The sequence below is a fragment of the Cynocephalus volans genome, chromosome 3, assembly GCF_027409185.1.
Source record: "Cynocephalus volans isolate mCynVol1 chromosome 3, mCynVol1.pri, whole genome shotgun sequence".
In the NCBI taxonomy this organism is placed as follows: domain Eukaryota; kingdom Metazoa; phylum Chordata; class Mammalia; order Dermoptera; family Cynocephalidae; genus Cynocephalus; species Cynocephalus volans.
Window position 1 is genome coordinate 180,092,192 of NC_084462.1, and position 15,809 is coordinate 180,108,000.

At 55.2% G+C, this 15,809-nt stretch overlaps 1 protein-coding gene across 2 annotated transcripts; it reads left to right on the forward strand.

The window, feature by feature from the left end:
* The first annotated feature begins 6,021 nt into the window (after positions 1 to 6,021).
* Positions 6,022 to 13,772, forward strand: DLK1 (delta like non-canonical Notch ligand 1). Of its 2 annotated transcripts, XM_063091687.1 has the most exons (6): positions 6,022 to 6,088; positions 7,339 to 7,402; positions 7,875 to 8,005; positions 10,955 to 11,096; positions 13,025 to 13,304; positions 13,524 to 13,772. In XM_063091687.1, the coding sequence occupies exons 1-6, from the start codon at positions 6,022 to 6,024 to the stop codon at positions 13,770 to 13,772; spliced, it is 933 nt and encodes a 310-aa protein (XP_062947757.1). The 2 variants fall into 2 exon arrangements, with proteins under 2 accessions (XP_062947757.1, XP_062947756.1); XM_063091686.1 differs by having other exon boundaries at positions 13,025 to 13,772.
* The last annotated feature ends 2,037 nt before the right edge of the window (positions 13,773 to 15,809 follow it).

Consider the following 15,809-nt stretch of genomic DNA (forward strand, 5'->3'; position numbering starts at 1 on the left):
TCATAGGGTGGCCCTAGTATGAGAAAAGGGGGATTCTTGTTCTGTGGGCTCTATTTGCCAGGCTGGGGGTGGGGGAGCTGTAGAATGTTCAAGAATAGTTAAGAAACATTCATGTCCAAAATGCAGTGTTTTGAGAAGTTCTCCAGCTTCATTCTGCACTGTGCTAACTCTGCCCTAAGCAACGGGACAAACTACAGTTTTTAACCACGTCATGTGTGTGCGTGTGTACGCACACCCACACCCTCTCTGTGCCTCTGTACAGCTGTTCTCACCCTCTGACAGACACCCCCCATACTGGCATCACTCTGGAGAACTCCTGTCCATCCCTGCACACTCAGCCCAAGGACTGCCACCCCAGGAAGTGCCTATCCCCCTCCCCACTTGTACCCAGGTCCCCTTTGCTTGCCACCCTCCCAGCACGCACACCCCTGAATCTCAGAGGTGTCTAAACACAAGATCTCTACCTTGAACCCTCTGAGGTGAGAGACCACCTTGGGACCCATCATTGTGCCCACTGCAGGGGGCCTTAGCAGAGCCTGAGGTACACAGTAGGAACTCAACCAATGCAGGGCAGATGAAAGACTATATTTAAAAAGGGGAGTCTCCATTCTATGGAAAATTAACTTCTGGGAATTTCTGATGAATGAAAAATTACTTTCTGCTGAAGCCTGCGTGGACGAGCTAAGTGATGAAAAGACTGCTTTTTCCTCTGGTCCCTGCTTTCCTCCCTCCTGGGTAGGGGGGAGTTTACTTACAGGTGTGGGGGTGAGGCAGGAGTCATTATTAACCCCACCGGAGACCCCAAAGCTCCCCACGCGCAGCATGACTCAGTGGCGCCCTTTACGAGGCTAATCTGATAGATGACGTGGACGATTAGAGTTGTGAACTTGACATGTGTGCCGATTGCAATGGTGAGGAAGAAAGCGAGAAGTCTATTTTTGAATTCTGTCATCGATGACGAGAAATTGGTTCTGTCTGGGGGAGAGGTATGACACTGCAGAAGCCCACACTAGATATGAACCCAAACCATCGGGTCTCTCCGGCCCCCGGCTCTCTGGTATTGTTCCCTCCTGGGAGCTAGTGGTGTAGGTCCTGGGGGCGCCGAGTCACAGGCAGGCCTGCGTCAGAGATGTGGGGCCATGTGTGGGCTCTGCGCCCCCTCCAGTCCCCTGCTGTCCTGGAGTGGGCCTGGAGTTGTCACGCACCTCTCCAGGCCCTGCGCGTGAGGCCAGGCACTGGGTCTGTGCCTCTGCTGCCGTGGCCCTCAGCTCGAATGACACAATCCCACTTCAGTCTGAAGAGCCTTCTTTCTGAACTTGAAACCAAACCATCATGTTCTCGAATGTACCCGGGTTCGCCTCTCATTTTCCTCCACCCTCCGCCCCCAGACCCCCTCCCATTGCCAGGAAAACCGAGAATTTCTCTCTCCAAAGATGAACTCAGGCTTGGAAAAATAATCGGAAGGGTAGCAACTGTGCATCTCTTTTGTGTTTGCAGGAAACCCTCATGGCCCCGAAGGTTGCTGAGCTGCCCCCCACCCACCGAAAGAGGGGAGAGCAGAGCCCCGGGGGTATCTTAGGGGTCTTCCCACTCTCCTCCTGACCCAATTTACTCTTACCACTTGGGATGGCTGAGTGCAGAGCTTCGGCACTTGGTTTCTACTCCGAGTAGACCTTGGTTGGAACCCCAGCTCTGCCACTCATTAGCCGAGCACCCCTCTTGGGTCTCCCGGCCTCAGCGTGCTCATCTCTGAAATGGGCTTGCAATTCCCACCCAGCCCCGGCAGTAAGGAGGTGCTGATGAGCTGGGGCTAAATCAGAATCTAAATCTTAGGGGAAAGTCAGGGAGAGGCAGAAAGGCACTTGGCTATAAGCCCCCTAACCTGGGCCTGTGGCATCTTGGTGGGGGAGATCCCTCCCCGCCGTCTCTAGGATGCTACAGTTCTAGGACTCTGACTAGGTGACCCGAGTCTCTGGGCACTGGTCCTCGCCTTGCTAAATGAGCAGTCTTTTAGAGAAGAGTGGGCAGAGCCAGGGGAGCCCGCTGTCCTCCCCTGGAGGGAGGGTAAAGAATGTATGGTGTGTCGGGAAGGAAGGACAAAGGCACCTGTGAGTCCTCACTGGATCTCAGTACACTGTCCACTAGGACTGGATCAGTGTTGGCTCAGAAACTTCCAAAGAAACACGACCGAGTCCGGGCAGAAACAAAGCCTCAAGCTGTGGAGATTCTCATCGGGGGTGGTGGGGGGGGGGACAATGCAGAGAGGATGTCAAGGTCAGGGGAGCCCCCCAAGGCTGCCCTCCCCCTGCTGCGCACGCCCAGGACGAGCTGGTCTCAGAGGCCCCTGTCCCTCAACCCTGCTGAGCCTCCCTGATCAGCGATTCTGTCTTTAATCAAGGGGACGTGGGGTGGCGCTGGCTGGGGGCGGTGTCAGGGTTTGAAGAGGTGGGAGAGGGAGAGGACGGGAAGGGGTCGAGTAGGAAGGAGGAAGGAAGACGGGGGAGAGAACATGTCTTTGGTTCCCTCAGAAAACTTTCACCCATCACCAGCAAAGCCCAGCGAGCTGGCCTATGGGCAGATTCTGCCTGCTGGGGGCCTGGGGCTGCAGGTAGAGCTGCTCAGCTTGGCAAGAAGAAGCCTAGATCCATTGAAGCCCAGGCCCTGTGTTCCAATCTAGTCCCACAGTTTGCAGGTCCAGTCCCTGCTACCCATGTAGACCACCGGCCATGCCAAGTTGTGAAGACTGGTGGAGAGTGCATTTGCAGAGGGCAGGGGCTGCGGCCTCATCTCTCCAGTCCCAGGGGCCTGCACACAGAGTGCGGCTCTCAGTGGGGGTGGGAGATGCAGAGTTAGAGGAGGGTGCCATCCCGATGCTCCCCCACCCCCAGGGTCTGCTTGCAAACAGCAGACGGTGCCGACTTCTCCCCAAGGGACTAGATTGGCGTTTTCATCCTTTCTGTGCAGCCTTAAAGTCTGTGACAAACACCAACCTCCCCTCCATACCGCTCCTAAGCTACCCTTTCTGAGCGTCTGCTTGCTGAAAAGAAATGTCCAGTCTCCTGAATTGATAAATGCTTTATTAAGACTAGAGCAAACCAACAGAAAGCTCCCTGGCTTCTAGCCCCCTCCCCTCTCCGAAGTGCTCCTGCAGGGGGCTCTTGAAGAGAGCCTACGTCAGAAGGACCCTGCCTGCCCCCCTTTGAGATCTCTCTAGCTGGCTGTGGTGGAGGCCCGGGTTGCAGCTGTTGGAGAAAGAGCTGGAAGGGACTGAGGCCAGACTGTATAAGCACAGTGCTTTTCTATTTACTAAAACCCCTGAGATCTCTTTGGGGACAGGTGTGGCATCCCTGTTCATAGACAAGGAAACAGGGCTCAGAGAGGGAAGTGACTGGCCCAGAGCCCTCGGCAGGCAGGCATGAGATGGAGATGGGATTAGAGAGCAGGTGCCCATCAGCCAAGGGAGTGCCCTTTCAGTTTAAGCCTGTGACATTTGGACACTGATTCCCTGGGGTGAGAATGCCTTTTCCTGGCCTCTCTCCCTTTCCAAAACTGGGGAGGGTTGTGTGTGGGAAGGGACCTGGGGGGGGGAGGGGAGGAGTCTGGGGGTCCCCTTTGTACTCCATGCAATACACAACCTCTCCACATGACTTCGGCAGGAGTATGGGGAGCCCTCACCCCAGGGCCACCCAGCCCCAAGATCCTCTGCCCCTCCTTGGCTTCTGGCTGAGAACCCAGCCCTTCCCAGTCTGCCTGTCCACATGGGATAATTTTGGAGGCTGAGGTCAGGGACCTGGGAGGAAGGGAAGAGAGGAAGGTGAGTTGGGGAGACCTTGGCGATTGCCTTGGAATGGGCAGTGGGATCTCCAAGTTTGGGCCTGTCAGCCACCCTTATTCTAGCCCAGGGGCCTTGGGCAAGAGAACTTCCATCACTGGACTCAACTTCTTGACTTGAGGAAAGAGTCCATGGAAGAGGGTGGGGTCACAGAAATGCAGGGGCACGCGGTGAGCATGCAGTAGGTATCCCAACTGCTCCCTCTAGCCTGCCCCCAAAGCCACTACCAACAGCCCCAACACATCTGGGTCTTCTGCAGAAAACATCAGGGAAGGGACACTTTCCACAAGGGGGTGAGGGTTTTCCTCTAGCTTGGAGCCAGCCCAGAGCAGCTCCAGGGACCCCACCCAGCCATGTACCCATCCCAGGCTGCCTTCCCAGAGCACCGACTTAGAGCCCATGTGCCTGGGGGCTCCACTGGCCCACCTTCCCACACCTATCCCTAAGAGGGCAAGTGTGTCCTCAAATCTGCCAGGGCCCCGGAAGATGGCCTAAAAAGCACCCACTCCCTAAGTTCAAAGTGGCAAAGATCGCCCCACTCCCCTGCACTGTGGGGAAATGGAGACCATGAACTGGGTGGGCACCCACTCGCTGCACCAGGGGTCTATATGCAAATTAAGCATACAAAAATAACCCATCCAAAGATCCTGACCTCTTGGGACCCTTCCCTGGGAGGTTAAACACTTCTAACCCCTTCCATCCCTCTCCCTCCCTATCTTCCTGAGCCTCCCTGATGCAGACAGGGCCAGATGCTGGGGGGAAGGCTGCTGAGCACAGTATAGGGCTCTAAGCTGAGGCTGGTGGCTGGGGGGGGGGGGCCTGAAGAGCCCCTCCTCTCCCCAGGAGCTCTGCAGAGACAGAGGGTCTCGGCAAGGTCAGCATCCCCCACCTCCATGCGGGGGACCTCTGGCTGAAGGCTTCCCAGTGGGTCTAAAATAACTGCGGAGTGGCTGGTGTGCAAACGTCTGTGTGTGCGTGAGCATAATTGTGAGGTGGCCCACATGTGTCACTGTGGACAGAGACGGATGCGATTGCTTGTGTGTGTGTGTGCACTGGGGGAGGTTGTGTGTTGGGTGACTGCATATGTGTGTTTTTGTAAGCAAGGGACCAAGAGCCTGTGATTGTGAGTTTTGGGAACTGGGGATGCGTGCTTCTAAATGTCAGGTGTGTGGCTGTTGTGTGCGTGAGCGCCCCTGTGTTTATGTTCCAGCATGACTAAGGCCCTCACTGTGACGTGGATGCGTGTGCGTGGATGTGTCGGCTGGTTTGTAAAGTGTATGGCGTGCTGAGGTGTGCATGCGGCTCTATGTGGAGGGGCCCAGGATTTCGTAGCCCTGTGTAGGCTCCCTCTCGGGGTCTTTGACTAAGCATGTGCAGCTCCGACTGTTTCTAGAACAGTGTGTCTGTGTTGCAGTGTGTTTGAGTTGTAGTGTGCGTTTGGGTTGTAGTGTGCGTTTGGGGTGCAGTGTGTGTGTTGCTACAAGTGCGTATGCATTTTCCTGCCTCATCATGGCGAGGGATACTGGGGACATGAGGCTTTTGATAAGTGTTTTTCTGGGCGCGTGTGTGATTATGTGCATATTCCACGTCGTTACAGTGTACCTTTGTGTTCTGCTGGGTCTATGACCCACGGCGTATGTGCTCGGGACCTTGGCACGAAGCGTTTTGGTGTTTCTGTGTTTCGAGCGTGTCCTTGTGTTTTCCCGGGGTCTCAGGCCCAGCCCAGGTTCGGTTCATGCGACTTGGCCGAAGCGGGCCTTGTGTGCGCGCCCGGGTGCTGTCCTGCGCCGGGAACATGTGCTAAGCGTGCGCACGGTACCTGCGCCCGTCTAGCCACGAGTGCACCCATGTTCGCAAGCGGGCTTCCGGGACGCTGCGGTGGTGGGGGGCGGCCCCGCGAGGGGCGGGGGTCACCGGGACTGGCCGGCGCCGGCCCCGTGCGCGCGAAGGCGGGGGCGGGGGGCGGGGGCCGAGGGGGGGGGAGGCGGTACGAAAAGGCGGCGCGCGGCGGCGGCGGCAGCTCGTCGGCGGCGGCGGAGAGCGCAGCGCGCAGCCCGGTGCAGCCCTGGCTTTCCCCTCGCTGCGCGCCCGCGCCCCCTTCCGCGTCCGCAACCAGAAGCCCAGTGCGGCGCCCGGAGCTGGACCCGCGCCCGCGCCGCTCCCAGGACCGCGACCCCGGCCGCCCCGCGATGACCGCGACCGAAGCCCTCCTGCGCGTCCTCTTGCTCCTGCTGGCTTTCGGCCACAGCACCCATGGTGAGCCCCCCGGCGGCCCGGCTCGCGCCCCCTCTGGGGAAGCCTGCGACGCCCCGCCGGCCGCCCCGTGCCCCGCACGCCCCGTCCCGTGCGCCCCAGCTCCCGCCCGTCCCGCCTAACCCTAAGCCCCGCGCTGTGCCTGCCTCGCCTTCCCCGCCACCCTCGCATGCCAAGTCCGAACCCTGGGGTCCCGGGGGGCAGGAGAAGGGTGGGACCCCCCAGCCCCTTCCCGCCCCGCAGAAGTGGCGCTCGGAGGGGTGTCGGTGCGCTGAGAGAGGAGGTATGGAAAAAAGAGGGGGTCGTGGGGAGTCTAATGTAAAAATGCTCTGGCGTGCAACTTTGGGTGTCCCTGTGTGCGCGTTCGGGAACAGGTCTCGGGGGGGGGGGGTGGGAGATTGCCGTCGTAGCCCCCAATTCCCAGCAGGAGCTCAGGCCGAGCCCCTCCTGCGCAGCGCGTTTCTCTAGGTGAGGGGCTGCGACACTTCTGTCTGCAGCGGCCATCTGTCTCTGACAGCTAGACAGTTGCCCCCTTCCCGCAGCGTCCCCCGCCCCCACTGCACCAGTGGTGTTGCTGATGGTATTGGGGGGCTATCTGGAAAGCTGGAGAGCTAGCTGAGTAAATGCACACAGTAGGTGCCTATTAAAGTGTCAGAATCTCTAAACAGCCTTGGAATCAGCCCACTCCAGAAAACCCTTGCGTCGTTCTTTCAATGTGAAGTGTCTGGGATAGGGGAAATGGGGAAAATTTGACCTGGGGGTCTGGTTTAAGTGGGATGGACCTTTAAAAAACCCCGATGCTTTACCTGAGAGCCTGCCAGGTGAACCTGCCTAGCCTTTCCCAAAATCTGTTCCTCCTTTTAGCTCACTTTGCAAAAGTAAGCACTTGGCTGAATGCCCACTAGTCCAAATCTTTCCATTCACTGTCCCTTGTCCCCACTTTTAGGAGGATTTGAGGTTTCATATTTTCTTTTGTTTTGTTGGGGGGTGGGGGGTAATGGTGTCTGTCCTGCTCTTAAGAACTAGGGAGTGTACTGTCGTCATCTCATAGCCAGGAACATGGTAGTGATTTTCTCCTGCGTAGATTGAGCCACGTCCATTGAGGCACAGATACCAAGTGTTCACCGTGTGCCAGGCTGATAGGACCCAAGAGGGTCGTTGGCTCCCTCCAGGGAAGCAGTTTGGCCATTTGGGCTTCACCTTGGTCTCTGAGGCCTTGTGGGGTGAATTGTATAACCTTTCTTGTGTCTCAGGGGCTGAATGCTTCCCGGCCTGCGACCCCCAAAATGGATTCTGCGAGGATGACAATGTTTGCAGGTAATGAAGTGGCTCCTCAGAGGCAGCTTGTGGGGGCCAGGGCAAGAATCTTGGGCGTCACACACTCAGGCAGAAAAAAGGGGGGGTTTGGCCACTGGGCTGCGGCTCATGGCTTCCTTGCCCCCGCAGAAAACTGGTGGGGGTAGTGAGGGGGAGAAGAGCAGGGGTGGCTCTCTTCTGCCTTCTCAGAAGTGCGTGGCAGGAGAGTCCCTTGCAGGGTGAGACCACTGCAGGCCACTGCGGCAAAATGCAGAGATGTCGCAAGCTCTCAGGGACCCCTCTGTGCCTGTCCCTCAGCGTGTTTTCTTTTTAAGTTTTTCTATCCAGGTGACTGGTGTTTGCCTCCCGCCACCCACCGGTCTGGAAGTATGCAAAGACCCCCAAGTGCTCTCAGTTCCACAGAAAGCACCCTGAGCTCCCTTTCCACTCCTGCCCCCCCTCAAATGTCCCCATCTTGCTTCTCCCCCCCCAGGTGCCAGCCTGGCTGGCAGGGTCCCCTCTGTGACCAATGTGTGACCTCTCCTGGCTGTGTCAACGGACTCTGCGAGGAGCCCTGGCAGTGCATTTGCAAGGACGGCTGGGACGGGAAACTGTGCGATACAGGTTGGCACTCACCTTTGCTCTCCCCCACCCTGTTCCCTCACCTCCCTGCCCTCGGCCCCCAGCTTCCCAGCCTGGTGGCTGCCTCCCTTTCCCCTCCCCCCTTATTCCTGCACACCTAGCGCCCTGTATTATAATGATGTGTTTATACACTTCCTGCTGGTGCTGAATGCCTCCTCAAACAGAGGGACTTCATCCTGCTCACCTCTGCACCGCCAGCACCCGGCACCCAGGGAAGGCACTGGGGTGCGGTGCTGGGGAGCGGCCTGTTGAATAAAGAATCCAAAATAAACACACACCACACACAAAGCTGAGCGGGTGGGACCACAGACCCCAGGCAACCTGTCCAGATCCCTGAAACTCAGAGACAGGAAAGGACTCCGGGGGATCTCAGAGCTAAGACTCCCAGAAAATCCCAGCAATACTCTAAGGAGGCTGCAGAGAGCAAGCAAACACACAAAGGGCTGAGGGTGATGTATGTTAAGGGGTGGGGGGAGCAGGAGCTGAGTCTGGACCACTAGGATGGGGTGCGGCGGGTAGGGGGACTTGGCTGAGGTTGGGTGTAAGGGGATGTTGGGGGCTGGGAAAAGCTGAGGAGTTAAAATGCAGATTGGTGTTATCTGTTGATTTCATTAATTTATGCAATCTTTGTCCTTCATTACCCGGAGCAATTGAGACTTGGCTGTCCCTGCGTTTTCAGGCTGCTCAATGTTCGTCTGAGCCCATTCTCATTTGGCAAAACCTGCCCTAAAGTCTGGACAAACTAAAGTCCTCAAAAAACTCACAGCAGTGTAGGCAGCTGCCTTAGAGCCTCTGTGCCTAGGTCCCCACTGTTAGCAGAGCCTCATGGTACAAATAAGGAAACTGAGGAACAGAGAAGCAAAAGGGTCTGCTCAGGGATACATAAGTCAGGGGAAAAGCCAGCTAAACCCCCGTCACCTGACCCCAGAAATGAGTTAATTTTCATCTGTGATTGCTTCCAGCACCCTCCCTTAAGGAAAACCTGGGAGTATACTGTTACTGCCCAGGCCCTGTATAGCCAAGGGGACTGGCCTTTCAAAGTCGACCCCCACCCCCACTGTCTCTGGTCCTTAAGCCCCCCCCCCACATATGTGAAGGGTTTTACCTGCAGCTGACTCATGCTCTGGCTGACAGCTCTGCCACCCCTCACAGCAGCAGCAGCAGCAACAGCTCTGGGCCATTTCGGGATCCAGAGTATCCCAGAAAGGCCACCATTTGGGATCAGGGTTAGGCTTTTAGCCTGGAGCCCACTCTCTTGGGTATATAACTCAGGATGCGCTAGAGTTTTCCAAACAAAGCCTCCCTCCGGGGCCCTTGGCATGACCCTCCCCACCAGGTTGACAAAGCCTGTCTGCTTGGGAGTGGCTGGAGAGTCTGGGGTCCCAGAGAGGAACTAGCCCTTCGTCTCCCTTTTCTCCTGGCCTTGAGGCTGTCACAGCCACAGCTGCTGTCCCGGAAGAGATCCTAGCAGCGTTCTTCTTGGAGCAGCTTAAGCCACCCCTGCTTTGGGGTTGCAGGCTCAGGAGGGCTAACCCTCAGCTAGCAAAGATGGGCATTGCGGGGAGAAGAGCAGGGACAGGCTGAGGGGGGTCACCAGCTCTTTAGCTTAAATTTAAGATTCTGAGTGACAGGAGAGCAGCAAACAGAGAATTAGGAGCCTGCTGCGGAGGTGCCCTGTGCTAACGGTTACTGTCCCATAAAGATAAATCCTCTTTATGTTTCCTTGCACCAAGCCGGGCTCCTGAGGAACGCCACAGCGTAGTCCATCAACATGGCGTCAGGCTTCGCCTTGCTGATGGACTGCGGTCTCCCCTCCACGACGGTGCGCGTGTCTTTGAATGGAAAAAAAAATACGCACACGTGTGGCCTCCACATTAGGGATTTCTCTCCCTCCCCCCACAGCCTGCCTTAACTTTTCTGTTTGGCAGGTGCAGCAGTTCAAGTGATAGAAAACCAAAGCTAAAAAGACCCTCTGAGATTGGCCAGGGAGAGCCCCTCCTTCTATAAGAAGGGAAACTGAGGCACTGAGTAGGGAGGAGCTGAATTCTGTTGCCATATGGCAGCAGGTTGGAAACAGGGCAAGATAAGGATCCTTTCCAGGCCCTGTCGCCGAGCCGGGGTCTCTACTGTCAGAGAGCCCCTGACCCAGGCCCCTTTGTTTAAGCTCATCCTTGGCTTGCTGAGCCCTAACAATGAAGTATTAAAAGGCGGTGGAAATATACCAGTGTTGGTGGAAACCCACACCGACAGGAGAGTACTCAATAGTTCTAATTTTACTGCCTTCAAAAGATGCAGCTTTTTTATCATGGACCCTTTTAGTTCAGAACCTGAGAGCAGAGAGACCACAGGGGGGGTGGAGAGACAGTGCTGGGGCTCACTCAGACTTCTTGGTTCCTGATGGGGGTCTTTACATCTCAATCTCCCCCGCCCATCTGGAATGGAAAAGTATGAGGGGCAGGTGGTTTTTCCAAGGGTTGGGCTGTACTTGTTCCCCCAGTGGCTGGGACCCTCTCCCCCAAACACTAGCAGCTGGACATGAAAACTTGTCTGGAGAAGGCAGGCATTAGGGAATCTCAGTAAGGCTCACTGCTTTGGAGAGGGGCACGGCGTCTGCAGTGAAGGTCACGGACATGTTGCTGGACCTATGGAGTGACCTGGTACCAGGAAAAGGGTACAGCTGTCTTGCCTAGAATATCAGAGGCCGTGACTTTCTGTCTCCTGACTTTAGACAAGTAAACCCCTTCAAGCTTCCTGAGTCCCAGTTTATTCTCTTTAGGTTTTTTTTGTGGGGGGGTGGGGAGTAAGGGCGAGGGAATCACTGTAAGTTCTTTCTTCAGACCCCGATTGGTGGCCACAGGTAGAGCCATTTGGGGTCCCTGTCTACTTGTCTCCAGAGGGGAAGCTGAGGTCCGATTTTTCTCTGTCCCCCAGATGTTCGCGCTTGCATCTCAAACCCCTGTGCCAACAACGGGACCTGCATGAACCTCGACAATGGCCACTACGAATGCTCCTGCACCCCTGGATACTCAGGAAAGGACTGTCAGAAAAAGGACGGGCCCTGTGTGATCAATGGGTAAATATTCTTTCCCCACTATATGTGATCTAGTGAATGCTGCTTTGATTCCCGCTTCTCACCCCCTAAAGACCCTTTCAGCCTAACCCTGATGGACCTGTCGCCTGACAAAAGACGAAGTAAGTGCTCATCCTGGCAGCCCCATGGGGGGCCGCCCTAGATTGGGGCATTTATGGGGGAATGTGTCATTTCCATAATTTTTTCAAATGATCCTGAAGGCGATTTCATATTCCCTGATGTTTCCGAGCTCGGATTTGCGTGAGTGATGGTGGATTGGGATGGTGAGCCGAAGCTCAGCGCTGCGTCATTTTCTAAAGGCAACATAATAAGAGATCAGAATTCGGTTGTGCAACCCACTTACCATATTTTAAGGGGTGGTTTTGGGGTACTGGTGGGTTCTGCAGTTGGATTTTCTGGGATGTCTGGGGAGGGAGCTGTCAGGCTGAGGATGTAGGGAGACGGGGCACACGAGTGGGTGGGCCAGCTCTTGGCTACGCTCAGTGAGGAGGGGGCTCTGGGACTTCTGGGCAGGCAGAACTGTCTTGTCTTGCCCCTCCTCCGGAGCAGCATTTCTAGCAGCTCAGCGTGGCCCATCCCTTATCCCCTTAGCTGCACTGAGCCGTCCGCTCTTGCTGGGTCTTAGACTGAGCCTAGGAGATCTTGACAGAGGGAGTCTGAATTTAAGAATCCAAACTAGAGCCCAATCTTGGGTCTGCAGCTGCGGGGCAGGGGTGTCCCTCTCCTCCAGGAGGCAGAAGCTAACATGCAAAATAAGCTTATCTTAACCTGGCATTCCAGGGTGGCATGGAGAACCCAGGAGTCTGCAAAAGCTGTAAACAGACATTTATGCGACTTCTAAGGATCAGTATTCAGAAGGGGGTCCGAAAAGGGGGGATGACGACTGAACTCCATTGCTGCTTATTAGCAAGAAGGAAAAAAAGAGTGAGACCTTTAAAATATTTTGCTTTTCTAACAGTCTTGAACCACTCTGTCAAAATAGAGCCCGAGGTCCTTGAGATTCCTTCAGAGCCCAGCTCCCATGCAGTCCTCGCCCTGAAGCAGCAATGCTGATTTCTTGTGTTTATAGCCCCTTTCTTCCCTGGAGTTTTGGCATTTATCAGATGACAAAGGGCTTGCTCGTTTAAAAGCACTTACATTAAATGCTCCGTGTGCTCTACTTTGAGCAAACAGCTTTGGTTTGCAAGCTGCACTCGGGTGAATGGACCACTATTAAACAGCCTGGCACAGACGCTGGCTCGCGCCAGCATAGACCTCGTATTTCTTTCACTCTGAGAGTCCTTAAGGATTTGCCGCACAATAGCCTGTGGGCTCACTTGCAGAAAATAAAAAAAAAAATAATAATAATAATAAGGGGTGGTAGTGGTGGTGGATGCAGGCAGGAGCAAGGACAGTGGACCCCGGCGAAAGTAAGTGATGCCCCTTGCTTGGTGCTCCCTTAGCAGCCCAGGGCTGGAGCTCAGGGAAGGGGGCTTGCTCCAGTCCTGGGCTGTCACTCATTTTTCCTCTTCCAGCCTCAGTTTCCCTATCTGTCTAGTGACTAACCATCAGTCCTCTGGTCGGAGAGATGACATAAGAGGTGGGAGAGGACATGGGCATCCTGGTGTAGGCGGTCAGGTGTGTTCCGGGTTGGCATTGTGACGGGTGAGGTGTGTACCCTGCCCTCGAAAGCCAGTGAGCCCCTTGTGGGCAGGGGTTTCAGCCCTGGGCAGGCACCTCTCTGTGCTTCCCTGGCTGTCATTCTGTCCCCACCTCACTCACCTAATGTGTCTTTAGCACCTGTCCTGCTGGACCTTGCACGGAAGTTTGCGATGTGTCTCGAGAACAGCCAAGCAAGCCTCTGCCCTGCCCCCTGCAGGGCCTAGCCCAGCCCCTGAGGGCCCTTTACCGTGTCCCCTGTTGTGTTGCAGTTCCCCCTGCCAGCACGGAGGCACCTGCGTGGACGATGAGGGCCGGGCCTCCTATGCCTCCTGCCTGTGCCCCCCTGGCTTCTCAGGCAATTTCTGTGAGATCGTGGCCAACAGCTGCACCCCCAACCCGTGCGAGAACGACGGTGTCTGCACCGACATCGGGGGCGACTTCCGCTGCCGATGCCCAGCTGGCTTCATTGACAAGACCTGCAGCCGCCCAGTGACCAACTGCGCCAGCAACCCATGCCAGAACGGGGGCACCTGCCTGCAGCACACCCAGGTGAGCTACGAGTGTCTGTGCAAGCCCGAGTTCACAGGCCCCACCTGTGTCAAGAAGCGTGTGGTGAGCCCCCAGCAGGTCCCCCATGTGCCCAGTGGCTATGGGCTGGCCTACCGCGTGACCCCCGGGGTGCACGAGCTGCCAGTGCCGCAGCCCGAGCACCGCATCCTGAAGGTGTCCATGAAAGAGCTCAACAAGAGTACCCCTCTCCTCACCGAGGGCCAGGCCATCTGCTTCACCATCCTGGGCGTGCTCACCAGTCTGGTGGTGCTGGGCACCGTGGGCATCGTCTTCCTCAACAAGTGCGAGGCCTGGGTGTCCAACCTGCGCTACAACCACATGCTGCGCAAGAAGAAGAACCTGCTGCTGCAGTACAACAGCGGGGAGGACCTGGCTGTCAACATCATCTTCCCCGAGAAGATCGACATGACCACCTTCAGCAAGGAGGCTGGCGAGGACGACATCTAAGCAGCATCCCCACATCCCCTCTATATTCTCGGGGTCCCGCAGAGCTCACTGTATGCGGTCTGTCCTAATCTTTGTGGTGGAGTTTGCTGTATTTTGTGTCGAATCTGGTGAACGCTGTGCCTACATATATTTGTGTTGCTGTGTGGCAAAACGCAATGCTTTAAGAATCCTCTTTCTCTCTATTAATGCATGATAAAAAAAATGATAATAATAAGACTTTCATCTTTAAACGAGTAAAAGAAATAAGTATGTTATTCTAAACTCTAAACTTAATGAAATATCAAAAAATACCAAAAAAAAACAAGGCAACAGGACCAGGGCTCTGTGCCGACGTCCCTCTCTGAGGGGTCTTGGCCACAGGGTCCTCGTGTAACCATTACGAATGCTGTGCATGACCAATCACTGTGAAAAGGGCTAAAATCTCTTTCGTTCGTTAATTCTCACACACCACATCCAGCTTGCACTCACAAAGCCCAACACTGCAACCGTAAGATCTTTCTGATTGATTTCAGATTTTGCAGAGTGCAGCGGCTGTGTGTCAGGCAGAGAGAGCCCCGGGTTGTCTGCTGGGGGGCCGGGAACCTGTCCTAGGCCTACCACTAACTCGCTGTGTGATCCTTGGCGAGTCCCCATCTCAATCCTGGGCCCACCTTCTCGCCCCTCTCCAGAGAGGGGTTTGAGCACCTACCATCAAGGTCCTCTCTAGCTCTAAAATTCTGAATTAAGAACGAGGGGGTATGAACCGAAATACCTCCTGACCCTAAAAATTAGGATCTGATGAAGACTCAGTCTCATCCTGTGATCCGAAAGGTATTGGCCTATCCTGGATGCATGCTTGACATATTGAAATTGATCCGTAACTGCATTTCTCAAAGTGCGGAGCCTCCTGGCCCACCTCCCACTTGGGAAAGATTGGCCCCTTTGAGTCTTAATGTGCCATCTGGAGCTGCCGCTTAGGCAGCCAGCCCCCCACCACCACCCTGCCAATGCCCAACCCTGTACCTGCCTCCTACCCTGTAGATAAGAGATGTCTCTTGAAATTTAAGTGCACCTTGAACCGCAAGTGCCCCTGGCAAAATCTGAGCAGCAACACAGCCCTCACCAAGGTTTTCACAAGGTTTGGTGGAAATTGTTGCTTGTGGGGTGCGTTTTAGTTCTGTGGCAAAAGTGTTATAAGGCCTGGCCTACACAGCCATGGATTTACATTTGTGTTGCTGAGTTAATCCTCAGATCCGTAAGATCTAGCCAGCTTCTGAATTATGAACTTGACTTTTGGGTTTTTTCTAAAGAGTATCTATCTTTTTTGCAAAAAAAATAGATGAAAATGGGACAGAGCTCTGTTTAGCTGTCCAGGCCTGAGAGCTGGACAGCTAAACAGCCCTTGGGTACCAGTTAGGAATATTTTGCTGCTGAAATTATTTGGATAAGAATCTATACTCTTAGCTTTATTGAGTATTGCCTGCTGTGTTTACCTTGTTGGAAGCATTTATCTCCAAGTCATCTTCACCATCATCTACAGTCATTCAAATCATGGTCACCCACACACACACAAGAACTCACAGTCACCCGCCCATTGGTCATTTGCGTCACCGTCATGACACGATCATCAACCTCATCGTCCCACAGTCACCACCCCATGTCCCATCATCCTGACTCAGAGCCCGACCAGCATCTCCCCCAAGCTCCCGACCCCCGACCCGGAGCCATTGGTCCCTCACTCCTGGTTCTATAGAACCCTAACCCCAACCCCTCCCCCACTAGTCACCTCGTCCCCTACTGAGCCCCTCTGCCCACGACTGGTCTCACCGAGCCCCTCTGCACCATCACCCTGGGTCATGAATGGCCCCGTCCCAAGCCCCTCCCAACGTCACCCCTAAGCCTCTGGCTCCCCCCTTCCCTGATCACCCTTGCCCCAAGGGCTTTGTCCTTCTCCCCACTGAGTCAGATCCTCATCTCATCACTTTTAGTTTGTTTTAAGAAATAAAATTTAAAAAGACAAAAAAAAAGAATTGTTGGCATGTGCCAGGTGGGTGTCTG

Excerpts from the sequence above, each read along its gene's own strand:
- DLK1 (XM_063091686.1), top strand. The coding sequence starts at position 6,022 with ATGACCGCGACCGAAGCCCTCCTGCGCGTCCTCTTGCTCCTGCTGGCT. Across the intron at positions 6,089-7,338 it reads TTTCGGCCACAGCACCCATG|GGGCTGAATGCTTCCCGGCC; the intron begins GTGAGCCCCCCG and ends CTTGTGTCTCAG. Across the intron at positions 8,006-10,954 it reads CGGGAAACTGTGCGATACAG|ATGTTCGCGCTTGCATCTCA; the intron begins GTTGGCACTCAC and ends TCTGTCCCCCAG.